We start from the raw sequence: 15,039 nt of genomic DNA, 5'->3' as shown, positions 1-15,039 counted from the left end.
TTGCTCAAACAGAAATATCAGTGATCAAATTCATTAGTATTTTAAAGTTTTTAATAAAGTAGTGAATTTTTTAGCTGGTAACAATAAAGAATGGTCATGGTTACATTGTGCTAAGCTAAGATGTTGTATACCATGCTATCTTTGATTCCAATGTGAAACAGCCACTTTTTTACAGCCTAAATCATATTTCCAATCATAGTACTGATGACATGATAAGAGATAAGCTTCCAGTGTGGAGCCTTGCTAGATGTCAGCACCATTGCACAATTCTGACCCGTGCTGCATCTAGCAAGGCTCTGTGCCAGCAGCAGGGGTTCGCAAGTTCTGACCCTCATATAATGTCTTAAATGTATGCTTTATGAATATTTACTGATTGACTCAATCCACCAAAAAGTTGAAAATTGTGGCTAATTAACCAGATAACTAGTCTTATTTTTACTTGACTATCACTTAGTGAAGCATATTAAATTGTGCCATGTTACACTCACCAGATAGATTCTGTTTACTCTAGACTCTAGATGTTCCAGTTTTCTCTATCTTATTCACAAATATGTTATACCTATCTACAAGTGTGTGCCTACTAGCCTAAGGGGTCAGAGTCACACCAAGTAAATATAAAATAGTTTCAATGTACATTGTGACATCCTAATGTGCATTCAAATCTGGGGCATTTTGTTGATTTTAGCTACGATACTGTAGGCAGTACAGTGCTACTGCACTTGAGAGTGACCTCTGTGGGTCTGTCTCATTGGAGGTGGTGCAATTTGGAATGGGCTTTGGCAGCTTTCTACAATGATTTTGCACCGAATTTTTGTCACTAAGGTTATAAATTCAACATAAAAGTCATAGCATGACAAAGATATTAATTAAATCTGCTAGATTGGCAATTACACAGATGTACTGAGAGTTACAATGATTAAATAATTCTGCTAGTAAACAGACATTTTCAAATCTTTATTAACCTTTCAAGAGTAACATGCCATGGATAGTTTGAATCTAAAAATGTTCTAGGAACATAGGGACAGGAATAGGCCATTCAGCCTTTCAAAAAGATCTTGGCTGATCTGTACCTCAACTCCTGCCTTTGTTCTATATCTCTTGAGACCCTTAAAAAATCTATCCTCCCACAACATCTCTACTACTGTATCAAGAAGTCTGTAGACAACTCCTACCAGAGTCTTGCATCCTTTGCTGTTCCTTAACTCTACCCATAGTGTTTCTACTGCCTGCTCACCTTTACTGAAATCCCTCATTTCTACTGTAGTAACTGTCTTTTTTATCAATATTGCAACACTGGCATTTCAGATACACAAACAGGCATTTATATCTTAGGTCTTTCACATCCATTAAAAAGCTTGGGTGAGTTTGGAAAATATTTGCTAATCTAAAGTGAACAGTTTGGATCTATTCTACTGTAAAATACATTTTTCATCATTACATCCAATTAACGTGTTTTCTTGTAAGGTGATGAGAGACAAGGATACCAGAAAAGTGTCTGCAGAGTAGTTTGCTGACTAGCAGCTTGCTCAGGAAGCACATGCCTTATTTGGCTTGTTAGAAGAGGCTTATTGTAGAGGTTGTTGCCCTTAGCTGATTTGAGCTTGGTTGTTGGTGTTGTACTTTGTATGCCAACAATCTCTTCAATTGCATGGTTAAATGTAAATAAATTGACATTACTATATTGCTGAATCCAGCCTAGAATAAAGTTATTTTCCAGCCAGAATACTATTTCTGTTTTTACAAACTGCTCAACGTTCATTTGTACATGTTATTTTATATGGATTTCATTTTTGTATTGAAACATTACTTCACTAAAACAGTCCCTGTTGCATTGAGATTGGGGACAATTTTATAGGTACATTTGCAATTGAAATAAAGCACAAGAATAAGGACCTGTAATCTTATTTCCTTGTCACATTCTTCAAGAAATCTGACGCTTGTTTCACGTGATGCAAATTAATTCATTTAATTTTTTTTCTTTCCTAGGAGGTAGTATTGTACTGTTTGGAAAACAAGGTTTGTGATGTAAATCATCGCGATAACGCAGGTTATTGTGCTTTACACGAAGCCTGTGCCAGAGGATGGCTCAGCATTGTATGTCACCTTCTAGAACACGGAGCTGATGTTAACTGCAGTGCTCAGGATGGAACAAGGTATATATTTCCTTGGGTTACTGGAGTCACCTGATTAGACTAGATTCCTTTTGTTCAAAGTCAGCTAAACTAAACTGTGTGGTGGCCACTCAAGCTAGAGCACTGAAGTGCTAGATTCAAATTTGAATCTTGACTCTTGATTCATTTTTTTTTTCCGAAGCAACTTATGTCTGTGGTTTTCAGTGCAGAGAATTATTTAGTTTGATAAAACTGAAATTAGACTATATAGTTTAAGGAGAGTTCCTTCATAAGTAGGCACTATGACTAAAATTGTTGAAAGAAAATTTGGAACCATAGTTTCTTTTTGCCATTTGTTTTTTGCCCTCCAAAATCTCTTTTGGTGATTTTTGTTTTGCTCACCAAGGTAAAGAGTGTTGGGACCAGGGAATGGAGCACTTTCCCATTGTAAGCGCCAAGCTTTGGCGTCAAGTACCTCAGCAAATGCACTGTAGTGTGGTGATGAGCCATACAGATTAGGAATGTCTCCAGTATGATCTCTGCTCTCTGCTGTCGTAGCTGATCTCTGCTAGGACAGTGATTGGGGCACTATAATTGTCCTCGGGTATCTTGCCCAATTGACCATTCTCTATAATCAGTACTTCCATGCTCCTGGTAAGCAGCTGTACTGCGCTGCAGCCCTGATTCTCCAATCTGTGCTCCCTTTGAGTGCAACTGTCTGCTGGGAGCTCAGTATTGCTGAGTTTACCTATATATATGTACATGCATAATGAACGTTGGCACACTATTCAACCATCAGAGCAATACAACAAAAACCAATCCTGTCCACACATGCACCTCCTAGGGGAAAAAAATTAGTTAGCCAGGATGCCATGCCAATTTGCTATTCATTGATTCCTACTGGAAAGTGCATAGCTATGGACCGGATTGGTTTCTGCTGTGGTGTCCTTCTGGTTGAATAGTGTTCCAATATCTACCATCTATATACATGCACAGAGAATGTTCACCTGGACAAGTTACCTTTGGGCTGCGAACACCTGTATATAACAATAACCCAGCATGAATGACCACTTTCCGAAGAGGAAGAGAGAGAAAAGGGAGAGAGAACATTGAGAGGGGGTGGGGAGATGGGGAGATTTGCATTTGTACACATTTGTCTACCATCAAATTAAGTTTTGAAGTTTTGCTTTTATTGAAGGCCTATCCACGATGCAGTAGAAAATGATCACTTGGAAGTGGTTCGGCTGTTGCTTTCATACAGTGCAGATCCAACCCTGGCCACGTACTCTGGTCGTACTATTCTAAAGATGGCACATAGTGAAGTGATGGAAATGTTTCTCTCAGGTATGTTCACATTCCAGTTGTTAACCCCTTTCAACCAGCACATTTCAACAAACTTCATGGAGGGGCACTTTTCGACTATGACTGCGAAATTGCCTTTGATGTAAATTTAGCAGCACAGTGGTGGGAAATTATGAAAATAATTTGATTCAACCAATTATCACAGGTTATACTTTGTGATTCAGTATCTCATATTAGAATCATCATAAATAACAAAAATAACTGAATTCAATTTTGAATGAAATTCAAGATGGTAGGCTGTAGCAGCTCATGGTGAGAGTTTATATGGATAAAAAAAATTTTTTTACGGTATTTGGACTCCCCAACAAAAATCATTGTTATAGAAGACCTGTATTCACAATATGTAAAGATCTGTAATTGTCCGTTGACTTGCTAGATTAGGGGTTCTAGAACCACTCCAGGACTTGAGCACATACTTTAGGATGACACGCCGTGCAGTACTGAGGGATTGCTGCATTGTATGAGGTGCCTTTCAAACATTAAACCGGGACTCCACCTGTCTGTTCAGGTTGACAAAAAAGATCCTAGTCACTATTCAGAAAAGAACAGAGAATATAAATCCCTCAACCAACATCTGCAAGATAGATTAAATGGTCATTTATCTAATTGCTGTTTGTCGGACCTCACTTTGCTCTGTTTGCCACATTTGTCCATATAACACATTTCAAAAGTAATTCATTAGCTGTGAAATACTTTGCTTTGGGTTGTCCTGAGGACATGAAATGTGCTACATAAATTCTCACTTATGAGTTAACTCAGTTACTATTTAGTCATTATTAATCACAGTTGAATCAGATAATAAAGGTCAGTCTTGTGGGAGCTGATAATGCAGTTGCAGCACAATGGCATTGGGATTACTGCTGCTCAGACACTGTGTGCACTAGTAGTGCAGGCAGCACACCTTGCCAGATAATACAAGGTCAGCTATTTGGCATTGCGGCATGGTGCTCCTGGTGCATTGAGTATGACATGCTGGGAGGACACAGTTGATGAATGCTCATGGAAGGCTGTAGACAATGACAGGGATGGTTCAAGTGGCCAGGATAGGGAGCATTAATGTGCATGATTCTATGCATATGATGACACACCAACTGCATATTGAGGGAGTGGATCCTCTTCTCCTCAGGAAGGGAAAGACATTAGGGGTGGTGGCATGCATTATGCCATACGTGCCATCAATAGGGCCATGAAATTTGGGAAATTGAAACAGACTGAAAGTGTACAGGTCTCTCCTGTGGGCTTTTCTACTCGTTAAAAATACTTTCTATATCTCTTTTTTAAACTCACCACTGGGCTAGATACTAAAACCTGATAATTCTTCACTTCATAGCTCTTGACACCCCTTCCCCTCCCACTGCTCCACTAAAAGCAATTTGTGGCATTGGCTGCTGGGAACTGAGTGTAAGCAAAGAAATATGCAGTCTCGGAAATGTCACAAAAAATTATGTAGTACTTTCTATGTAGCTGTATAATTATATTTTACATACGAACATACAAAAATGTCAGACAGGAAAAGTCCATCTAGCCTGCCACATACAGTCATTATGCTTCATGCATTATGAAACAGACATTCCTTACCCCCTCACCAAAGCCATGTAATCTTCTGGGAGAGGTGAAAAACCAGGTTAAAAAAACCAAAGCCAATTGTTGGGGTAGGGGGCTGGAACCACGTTTTCTCTTTAAAATAGGGATTTCAGACATAATGGACATCTTAGTATCTGGTGCAATACAGTGATCCTTTTATTTGTACAGCTTTGGTCTTGCGTCATTGTTGGATCTGCGTCATTGTTGGATCAGCCTTTTGCAATCTCAAACTGCACAGTTGGGATATTGCATATTTCACTGCCATGTTTTGTTAACATTTTTATATACTGTATGACACAACTACAATGTGCAGCTGCTCTGCCTTCAGTGTTTTGACCAGTTTGTGTGTTTTTAACCCCCTCCAGAGTATTTTGCTGACTTGCAAGGTCGAAGCAACAATGACCCTGGTTTGTACTGGGATTTCTGTGGCAGCTCTGTGTGTGGTGAGTGATACCCTTGTGCAAACTCCTGTCCTGTGGAAAGGAATACTGTAATTGCAGCAGAAAGCAGAAAAGTGAACATTAGAAAAACAAAGTTATAGCTCTGTACTAATAAAATTATGATGAATTGATTTAACTATACAGTTAAAGCAGTTTCCTTCCAGATTAACTCATTTGTCTATATATAGTCTAGTTTATGGGATCTTATTTTAATTTGCATCTGTTTTTGTGACTCTTTACTATTTATTTACCGAAAAGTGTTTCCTAAAAAAAAATGTGTCTCTGATTTATTGGGTTGTAAAGGTTGTATTTAGTCTGCTAGTTAAGTGCTGGAATTTCCACTTAGGAAGTCTGAGTTTGAATCCCAGCTTCATTTGTCTGAAGAGCACTTTTTCTGTTATCTGCTGCACCACCTGGGGAAGAAGGGAAAATGAGTCAGGGAAGGAAGAAATCCCCTTCATGTACCAAGTGCACCTCCTAGCAGGTCAGGCAAAGATTAGGGACCATCCTGCTCTACAGCAAAAGGGAATATTGTGCATGCAATTTGAGAAGAGGGAAATTAGAGGTGGAAGGAAGAATCGCAAAGACAAAGTAATCGTTCTCTTTAAAAACGTCAATAGTACTGAGACTGGCAAAGAATCGGTGCTGGTACCATTGTTGTTCGCTATTTACATAAACAATTTGGACTCTGGAATTGGAAGTACAATTTCAAAATTTGCAGACGATACCAAATTGGGGGGTATAGTTAATGCAAAGGAGGACTGCAACAAAATATAAGAAGACATTAATAAACTTGCAGAACGGGTGTGTAATTGGCAAATGAACTTCAATATGGACAAGTGTGCGGTGGTACATTTTGGTAGGAAGAATAAGGAGGCCACACACTCATTGGAAAATAAGTGTCTAAATGGGGTGGAGAAGCAGAGATCTCTATAAATAAACAAATCACTAAAAGTAGCAACGCAGGCTAATAAGGCTATTAAAAAATCAAAGCACTGGGGTTCGTTTCTACAGGGATAGAATTTTGGGAACCCCTTCTGGGAAGTGCAAGTGCGTTAGGGTTGGAAGGGGGCAGGACCAGACTTGGCTGTGATGCTTTCTATCATTGATTGATTGACTGACTCTTGCTGTAGAGGAAAATGTCCATAAGAACATAAGAAATAGGAGCAGGAGTAGTCCATTCAGCCTTCGTGCCTGCTCCGCCATTCAGTAAGATCATGGCTGATCATCTACCTCAACTCCACCTTCCCGCACTATCCCCATATCTCTCGATTCCCTTAATATCCAAAAATCTATCAATCGCTATTTTGAATATACTCAATGACTAAGCATCCACAGCTCTCTGGGGTAGAGAATTCCAAAGTTTCACAACCCTTTGAGTGAAGAGATTTCTTCTCAGCTCAATCCTAAATGGCCGACCCCTTATTCTGAGACTGTGACCCTTAGTTCTAGACTCCCTTGCCGGGGAAACATCCTCCTAGGATCTACCCTTTCATAAATCCAATCATATTATGATTTTCTAAGTGCCTTGTTAGCACGTCGCTAATAATAGATTCTAGCATTTTTCCTACTACTGATGTAGTTCCCTGTTTTCTCTCTCCCTCCTTTCTTGAATAGCGGGGTTACATTTGCTACCTTCCAATCCATGGGGACTGTTCTAGAATCTAGGGAACTCTGGAAGATCAGAACCAATGCATCCACTATCTCTAGCCACCTCTTTTAAAACTCTAGGATGTAGGCCATCATGTCAAAGGAATTTGTTGGCTTTTAGTCCCATTAATTTCTCCAGTATTATTTCTATAGTAATACTAATTTCTTTAAGCTCCTCATTCTATTTCCTGAAAGTTTTTTTGTCTTCTTCCATGAAGACACCTCCATTATAATTTCTCCTGTCTCTGCCTGTAAGGGACCCACGTTTACTTTCGCTAATCTCTTCCTTTTTACATACTTCTAGAAGCTTTTACAATCTGTTTTTATGTCTCTTGCTAGTTTACTCTCATTTTATTTTCTATCACAATTTCTTGGTCCTCCTTTGCTGAATTCTAAAATCCTCCCAATTCTCAGGCTTGCTTATACTTCTCTTGTTAGCCACAGTTGGACAATTTTTCCCGTGGGGTTTTTATTCCATTGTGAATTATGAATAATTTCTTTAAATGTTTGCCATTGCTTATCTACCGTTATATCTTTCATTCTAGTTTCCCAATCTACCTTAGCGAACATGCACCTCATACCTACGTAGTTTGCTTTGTTCAGATTTAAGACCCTAGTTTCAGACTTAACTAAATCACTCTCAAACTCAACGTCAAATTCTATCATATCATGATCACTGATCCCCAGAGGGTCCTTTACTACAAGGTTAATTAGCCCTGTCTCATTGCACAATACTAGATCTAAAATAGCCTGTTCCCTAGTTGGTTCCTCGACATACTGATCTTGATTGCATTTCATGAACTCATCCAGTGCACTATTGCTGCAAATTTGGTTTGCCCAGTTTATATGAAAATTAACATCCCCCATGATTACTGTATTACCCTTGTTACATGCACCTCTAATTTCCTGATTTATACTGTGCCCGACACTACAACTACTGTTGGGGGCCTATGAACTACTCCCACCAGTGTTTTCTGCCCCTTGTTATTTCTGAGCTCCACCCAAAGTGATTCTACATCTTGTTTTTCTGAGCTAAGATCCTTTTCTCTCTACTGTCTTTATCCCATCCTTTATTATCAGGGCTACACCTCCTCCTTTTCCATTTTGCCTATCTCTTCTAAAAGTCAAGTATCCTGGAATATTTAGTTCCCAACCTTGGTCACTCTGCAACCACATCTCCATAATGGCCATTAAATCAAACCCATTTATTTCTATCTGTGCTATTAATTCATCTGTTTTGTTGTAAATGCTTCACGCATTCAGATATACTGCCTTTAGCTTTAACTTTTTTTCCTATTTTTCCCTGATGTCGCCTTAGTCATTGATGCCCTATTACCTTTTTTTATACTCTGTCCCTTCCTGAACCACTCTGCTTATTTTTACCCAAGTCACTACAGCCTTGACATTTCTCTTTCTGCTTTTGAATTGACCCTTTCCCGAATCCTGCCACTCCACCTTCAATAATTTGCTGCCCTAGTTATTCAATTCGCCAGGATACTGATCCCAGCCCGGTTTGCGTGGAGCTCATCCCAATGGAACAGCTCCCTCTTTCCCCAGTACTGGTGCTAGTGTCCCATGAATTGAAACCCCCCTGCCTCTCACATCACTCTTTCAGCCACGCATTTAACCTTCGAATCTGCTTGTCCCTATGCCAATTTGCGCGTGACTCAGGGAGCAATCCAGAGATTATTACTGGTGAGGTTCTGCGTTTTAATTTTGGCGAAGTACTGAAGGATGGATATTGCCAGTGAAACTATACCATAGCTTGAATCAGTGCCTTCAGGACAGGATGGGATCGAATTTGGAATAAAAATGGGTAATTAAAGATTATAGTGAACAATTGGTAGCTTTAGAGGTACAGTGTTGAACTCTGAGTTTCACTAGATCTCAAGTTAACTTCCTGGATGAAGTGCCTCATAGTGATAGAGAACACATTCTAGTTTGGGAAGACAAATCAGCTCAAAGATGTGTGTGGGCCCACGTACATGACTTGTTTGAATCATATGTGTTACTACTGATAACTATAGCGAGGTCTTCAGCCAAGAAAAGATTATATTAGCATGGGAATGTTGCATTTAGTGGCTGGGGAATTTTCACAGCTGTACAAAATATTTCAAATTTTAAAAAGCTATAATGTTGTGTTTTATGTAGATTTTGAATATTGTGTATAAATCTCTTTGAGTTGGCCGGGTGTAAATTTCATTTCATTTATTGCAAGTGGGTTTGAATGTTATCTAGCTTTTGCGATTTGAACCTACAACCACAGAAGTACGATATGTGCATCTTGTCCCTTGCCTGTCGGACTTTAACAACATGACCTTAAGCTGATTTACCATATTATCTATATTGTTTGAATATGGTCTGTGAATGCCACAAAAGTTATTTTCATTAGCATTATTTGTTTTATCAATGATTTGATACCTTAAAGCCATTTCTGCATATGACAGAAAACATTCTTTTAAATATTGTGTGCTACACAGTTAAGATGTATTCTGTTCTGATGTTGCTGAAAAATATAATTCTTGCATTATAACCTGATACAACAATTGTCTGTTCTCTTCTGCAAGTAACCATTGGTGTCTTGTGATTTCAGAACCAGTAGAAGAGTCTGGATTTGATGTCTTGGCTAATCCACCAGGCCCTAGTGATGAGGAAGAGGAGTATGATGATGTGATGGAATTTGAGTTTTCTGATACCCCTCTTTTACCTTGTTACAACATTCAGGTCTCACTCTCTCAGGGGTATGTATTCTACATAGCCAAATAATCAGAATGGTTTAACAAAAATCTATCAATAAATATGGACAATAAGTGAAGGGAAAACTGATTAAAAACCCAACTAACTTTCCCTCCCTTCCATAGACTTGGCATCTCATCCATGTGCTGTGCCTGATGATATGACTGATATGGTAAACTCATTGCCTTGGGGAGTCTAAAGTGAAAATATGAGCTGGCTCAAAGCTGAAACATGGTTGCAGTCTTTCATGGCTATATACAATCTATAGAATCTTAAATAGGTACAAGAGAATTAAAGAGAGGATAATGGTTATTTCTGGGAATTACAAGCCTATCACGTAAATAAGTGGTTCAGATAGTATAAAACACAAGGGCCTAGAAATTGAGTTTGCGCTGCGCCGGGGCTTAACGCCGGAAATTTAGCGCCGGTGCTAAGTCGCGCTGTGCGCGCCAAAAATTCAGTAGCGCCGTGCCCAAACGGCTGCCGGCGCTACTGAAGGCTGTTTGCGCCTGAAAACTGGCGCTATGCGCCGCGTTGCGGCGCTATTCCCGCGCTGCGGCGCCCGGTGCGGCAGGCTCGGGAAGTGCAGGCCTCCTCCTTCAGTTAAGGAGGAGCTGCCTGCACCCGCCCGCTGGCCAGTTAAATCGCCACAAAAATGAGCCCGGCACCTCGGGGAAGTGCCGGGCTCGCAGCCGAGAAGCATCTGTTCCGCGGGGGCGGGGGGGGGGGGGGGAGTCCGGGGAGGGAGGTGCGGGCAGGCGGCCGGCGGGAAAGCGGCCGGCCGCCACTCCACCTTTATGCGCCAGCGCAAAGTCGTGCAAGACTCTGTTGCCAGAGTCTTAGTTGCGGCTGCCACGGGCGAGGCGGCCGCAACTGAATTTCGGCGCTGGGGCCCGTCACCACGGCAACCGGGACGCTGCGCACACCGAAGACGTCATCGGTGCCGGCGCAGCGCTACCGGTGTAACGCCGATGTTGGGCCCTAGTCAATTTCAAAACCGGCTGTAAGTCCAGCGCAATGCCCTCTAGCGCCGCAAAATGGGCGCTAAGCCCACTCAATTTCTAGGCCAAGGACTATAAATTAAGTGTTTTTTATATATGTTCTCTAAGTCCTATGATTGTATTCTAGCCTTAACATACATACACATATATGCAAGACTATGGGATAGATAGATATTATATGTCTCACTTCCTGTATCATTTTCCGCATCACACTTTGGTGATAACGCCCTCATTATAGTGTTCTTCTCTGACTCACCATTTATATATATTATATGTTTCAAACATTATGGCATAAGTGCATGATACTGATCGTGTATTAGTAGAAACATGCCAGCTTTTTTGGAACATCATACTTGAGAAAAGCATTTTAAATATTAATCTATCGCAAATTATGATATTTTTGGTTCTAGAAGTTTGTATAACCTATCAAATCAACGGATAATATAATTAAGCTAAATTTTATAGATTATATCCCATTAGTAGAGAGCCTTCTATACTACAAGACCATTCTTACAATTAATTTTAAAACAAATCTGAGACAGTATGACTCTTGTATAAAACTTGCAATATGTTTTCTTTCTTCCTTCTCCATGACAGTCCCCGGAACTGGCTGCTATTAACTGATGCGCTACGGAGACTGAAAGTGTCAGCTCGCATCTTTCGCTCCTCATTCCCTCATATTGAAAATGCCACCATTTCAGAGGCAGAGTTTTACAGGCAGGCTTCTTTGAGCCAACTTTTTACTTACCCAGAGGATTTTAAAACTCGGGACATTGACAATAAAGAAACACTGGAGCTGGTGGAATTCACAAGCGAACTTCAGGAACTGTTGGGATCATCTGTCACGTACCTGTATGCTGACAATGAGGTTGAAACATACAATTAACTGCTGAAGGAACAGGTCCCATATTAACTGCTGTTCCTACATTTATGGCCTACATTTCAGATAAACAAGACTGTGTAAATTATGTAAATTATGTGTTATTTCATGGATCGCTGTGTTTGGGGGAAAAAAACGCTATTCTGAATACTAAATGACATAATGTTGTCTATGTTCTTGTACATTTGAAAGCCAGAATTCCATTTTGGATGGACTTGTGAATTTTTCAAAAAAAATCTCCCTGTTTATAAATTTTTTTTGTATGCTGTCTGTTTCTTATCTTTCTGTAAATGTATTTTTCTGCTTTTTGGCAGGTAGCCTAAATTAGGAACTTTTTTCCTGGCACACTGCATATGTAAACACATTCATTTGATTATGTTATTTTATTTTGTTATTTTATTTTTTTTGAAAAAGAAGCACTGATTTTAAGATGGTGTCCACATCCAGATCCTGTGGTCCCTATCACATGACCTGTTTAGGAGGCTTGGTTGTGGTGAGGCACTTCACTTTATTGTTTACAAAGTTACCTGCCGTGGTCAGGTACACTTATTGGGTAAAATCCAGTAGCTTGTAAGATAATGAAAACTGTATCCTTGCATCAGAAGAACTCTGACTCGGATTCACTTTTAGATAACCACACTCAGACATCACCCAGTCCTTTATACATATATGTAAACGTGTTTTACTTTTTTTTTGTTTTTATTTAAAAATGAATTTAAAATATTTTTTCTGTACTTTGTACAAAAAAATTATGAAATTTAAAATTTTAGAGGATTGTACAATAAAATCTGTTTTGTCAAGAGTGGAGTTATACACTGTGGATGTTGGGGAACTAAATGTTTCTGATAGTTGTATAATATTTTAGAACATCTGTTTAACTTTGTAAGTAAAACTGCTGTATATTTAGGTTTATATTTTACACAGTGACTAAAACATTTTTCCTTAAAACAAAAGCCAAAAAAGGAAATGTCTGGTAATAAAGACATGGTTTGATAAAGGGATATGAACGTGCCATATTACTCAAGTGTGCATGTATGATCACACAATCACAAGGAAAGTATTGGAAGGTAACGGTCCTTTTTAATTTAGGTACCATAACTGCAACAGAGGCCAGTAGTATCAAAGGCCTATATTATCAAACAAAAGATGTCAGTTCTATTTTATTGCCCCCCCTCCTAATTTTCTCCTTTCTCTGATGTGTTTTCACCCTTTTTAAAAGGAAGATACCGCATCGACACTGGATACCCTAAGACTTTGAAACAAATTAATTGTGTGGGGAATTATTTGACCAGAAACCACTCTCTAACACTCCATGCTGCAGTGTATTAAGATGCTTGTCCCTCAGAGGCTGTCTCTTTTGAATTGGAATCAATTCCTAATCTGGCGTATCTATCTTGTGAGGTACCTTATCAAAGACTTTCTGAAAACCCGAGTAGACAATGTCAACCCGATTACTCCCATCCACTAACCGAGTAACATCTTCAAAAAAACTCAATCAAGTTTGTTAGACACGGCCTTCTTTTCCAGAAGCCATGTTGAATATCTCTAATGGCCCCTTCTCTTTCCCAGTGATCATAGAGAGAATCTCTTAGGATGCCTTCAACCATATTCCCTACGATTGATGTCGCGCTGATGGGCAGTAGTTCCTTGGCTCCAATTTGTCCCCTTTTTTGAAATTTGGAACTACATGAACTACCTTCCAATCTAAGGGAACTATCCCTGACTAGTGAGCTATTGAAGATATGGGCAAGGGGCTCACAGAGCACCTGTCCCATCTTTTTAGCACCTTTTGGGTGGATATCATCTGGACCTGGAGTCCTGTTTATTTTGAGATTTCCTATATATCCAAGATGCCATCTCTATTTTAATATTTATAATGTTATTCAATAAAGGGCATCTCACAGCTGGAACATGGGCATCATCCACAGGAGTATAGACAGACGTGAAATAATAATTTTAACAGCTCTGCTACAACCTGGAAATCAGATTGAATTTGTGTTAAACTGTTCAGTGGCCCTCCATGATCTTTAACACTCCTGACATAGCCAAAAAAGCTTGTGCTATTACGACAACAATTGTGCACAATCTTCTTTTCCAGAGATCTCTTGGATCCTTCTCTAATGGCTGCTTTTGTCTCCATCAGTTCTGTGTGATATAATGAATGATAGAACCTGGCAACTGACCATATGATGTGACGCACAGTCATTCAACTTGGATGAACATATTGTATTCAGGATTTAGAAGAAAAATGGCAACAGCACAAACTATAACAACTAGTTATAACCTGGCAAGCACATGGCGGCTTCACATGAGACAGTTGCAACCAATGTCCAACCTATGTTCACTAAGTGCAGCTACCTGCTGGGGGTGTGCGATTGGTGAATTTATCCTGTGAAACATGTGGAAGCTATTCTTCGTTTTGTATCTGCTTTTGGAGCATTATGTGCAAAACATCTTTAACAATTAATGAGATGAATACTTCTATTTTTAGTCATGTCCAATAATGGTATTATGCTAAAAGTAGTCCTACATTTTCTTATAAGAATGCAGAATATTAAGCAACTTTGCTATTTATTTCCTCCAACTTTCTCTTCACATCTCCTGAAGGTGGTTATTCATATTGGAATATGACTCCATGGGCAGAAAGATGCCTTTAGTACCTTGTCCAAATGACCAGTTTTCATGTGTGAGCTGAGCCAGTGAATATCATTAGGCCTGATTCTATCCTCACCCAAAGTTCACACATACATGTTGCAATATTGTTTCAAAGACAAGCAGGGGTCCTGTCCTGCTAGCACCTCATTCTGCACCAGCTCCACTTTGCTAACCATCAAACAACAATAACTTAAATTTATATACTGCCTTTAACATAGAAAAACATCCCAAGACAAGTCAGAGGCACAAGCAAAAGCTTGGTCAAATAGATAGGTTTTAAGAAGGTTCTAAAAGGAGATAGAGGTGGACGGGTGGGGGATGGGGAAGGTGGCTAGGGAGTGATTTCTGGAGCATAGGACTTAGGTGGCAGAAGGCACTAATGATAGGGCAAAGTGAGAGGGATGCACAAGAGACCACAGTCAGAATAATGGAGGGTTTGTAAGGGTGGAGGAGGTTGCAAAAATAAGGAGGGGCTAGGCCATGGAGGGAAGTTTAAACATGAGAATTTTAAACGCGAGGCATTGGGAGATCAGGAACCAACGTAGGATGGAACTTGGTGGGGGATAGGACAGGGGCAGCAGAGTTTTGATCCATTGCCTGAGTTACTCACAATTGGATAT

The 15,039-nt window shown here is 39.7% G+C and overlaps 1 protein-coding gene across 5 annotated transcripts in view; it reads left to right on the top strand.

Annotated features, from left to right (window-relative positions):
* The window catches only part of bcor (BCL6 corepressor), a 237,208-nt gene extending 224,443 nt beyond the window's left edge, over positions 1–12,765 (top strand). For all 5 annotated transcript variants that reach the window (XM_086006640.1, XM_086006638.1, XM_086006642.1 and 2 more), the window contains 5 exons: positions 1,987–2,153; positions 3,310–3,455; positions 5,423–5,500; positions 9,741–9,888; positions 11,482–12,765. In XM_086006640.1, the coding sequence (XP_085862766.1) occupies positions 1,987–2,153; positions 3,310–3,455; positions 5,423–5,500; positions 9,741–9,888; positions 11,482–11,770 (828 nt within the window). In that variant the 3' untranslated portion in view covers positions 11,771–12,765. The remainder of the gene's footprint in view (positions 1–1,986; positions 2,154–3,309; positions 3,456–5,422; positions 5,501–9,740; positions 9,889–11,481) is intronic.
* Positions 12,766–15,039: the final 2,274 nt, after the last annotated feature.

This window comes from Somniosus microcephalus, chromosome 14 (assembly GCF_052327205.1).
Source record: "Somniosus microcephalus isolate GS21.2 chromosome 14, FLI_Smic_1.0, whole genome shotgun sequence".
In the NCBI taxonomy this organism is placed as follows: Eukaryota; Metazoa; Chordata; class Chondrichthyes; order Squaliformes; family Somniosidae; genus Somniosus; species Somniosus microcephalus.
This window is presented reverse-complemented; position numbering and strand designations above follow the sequence as displayed.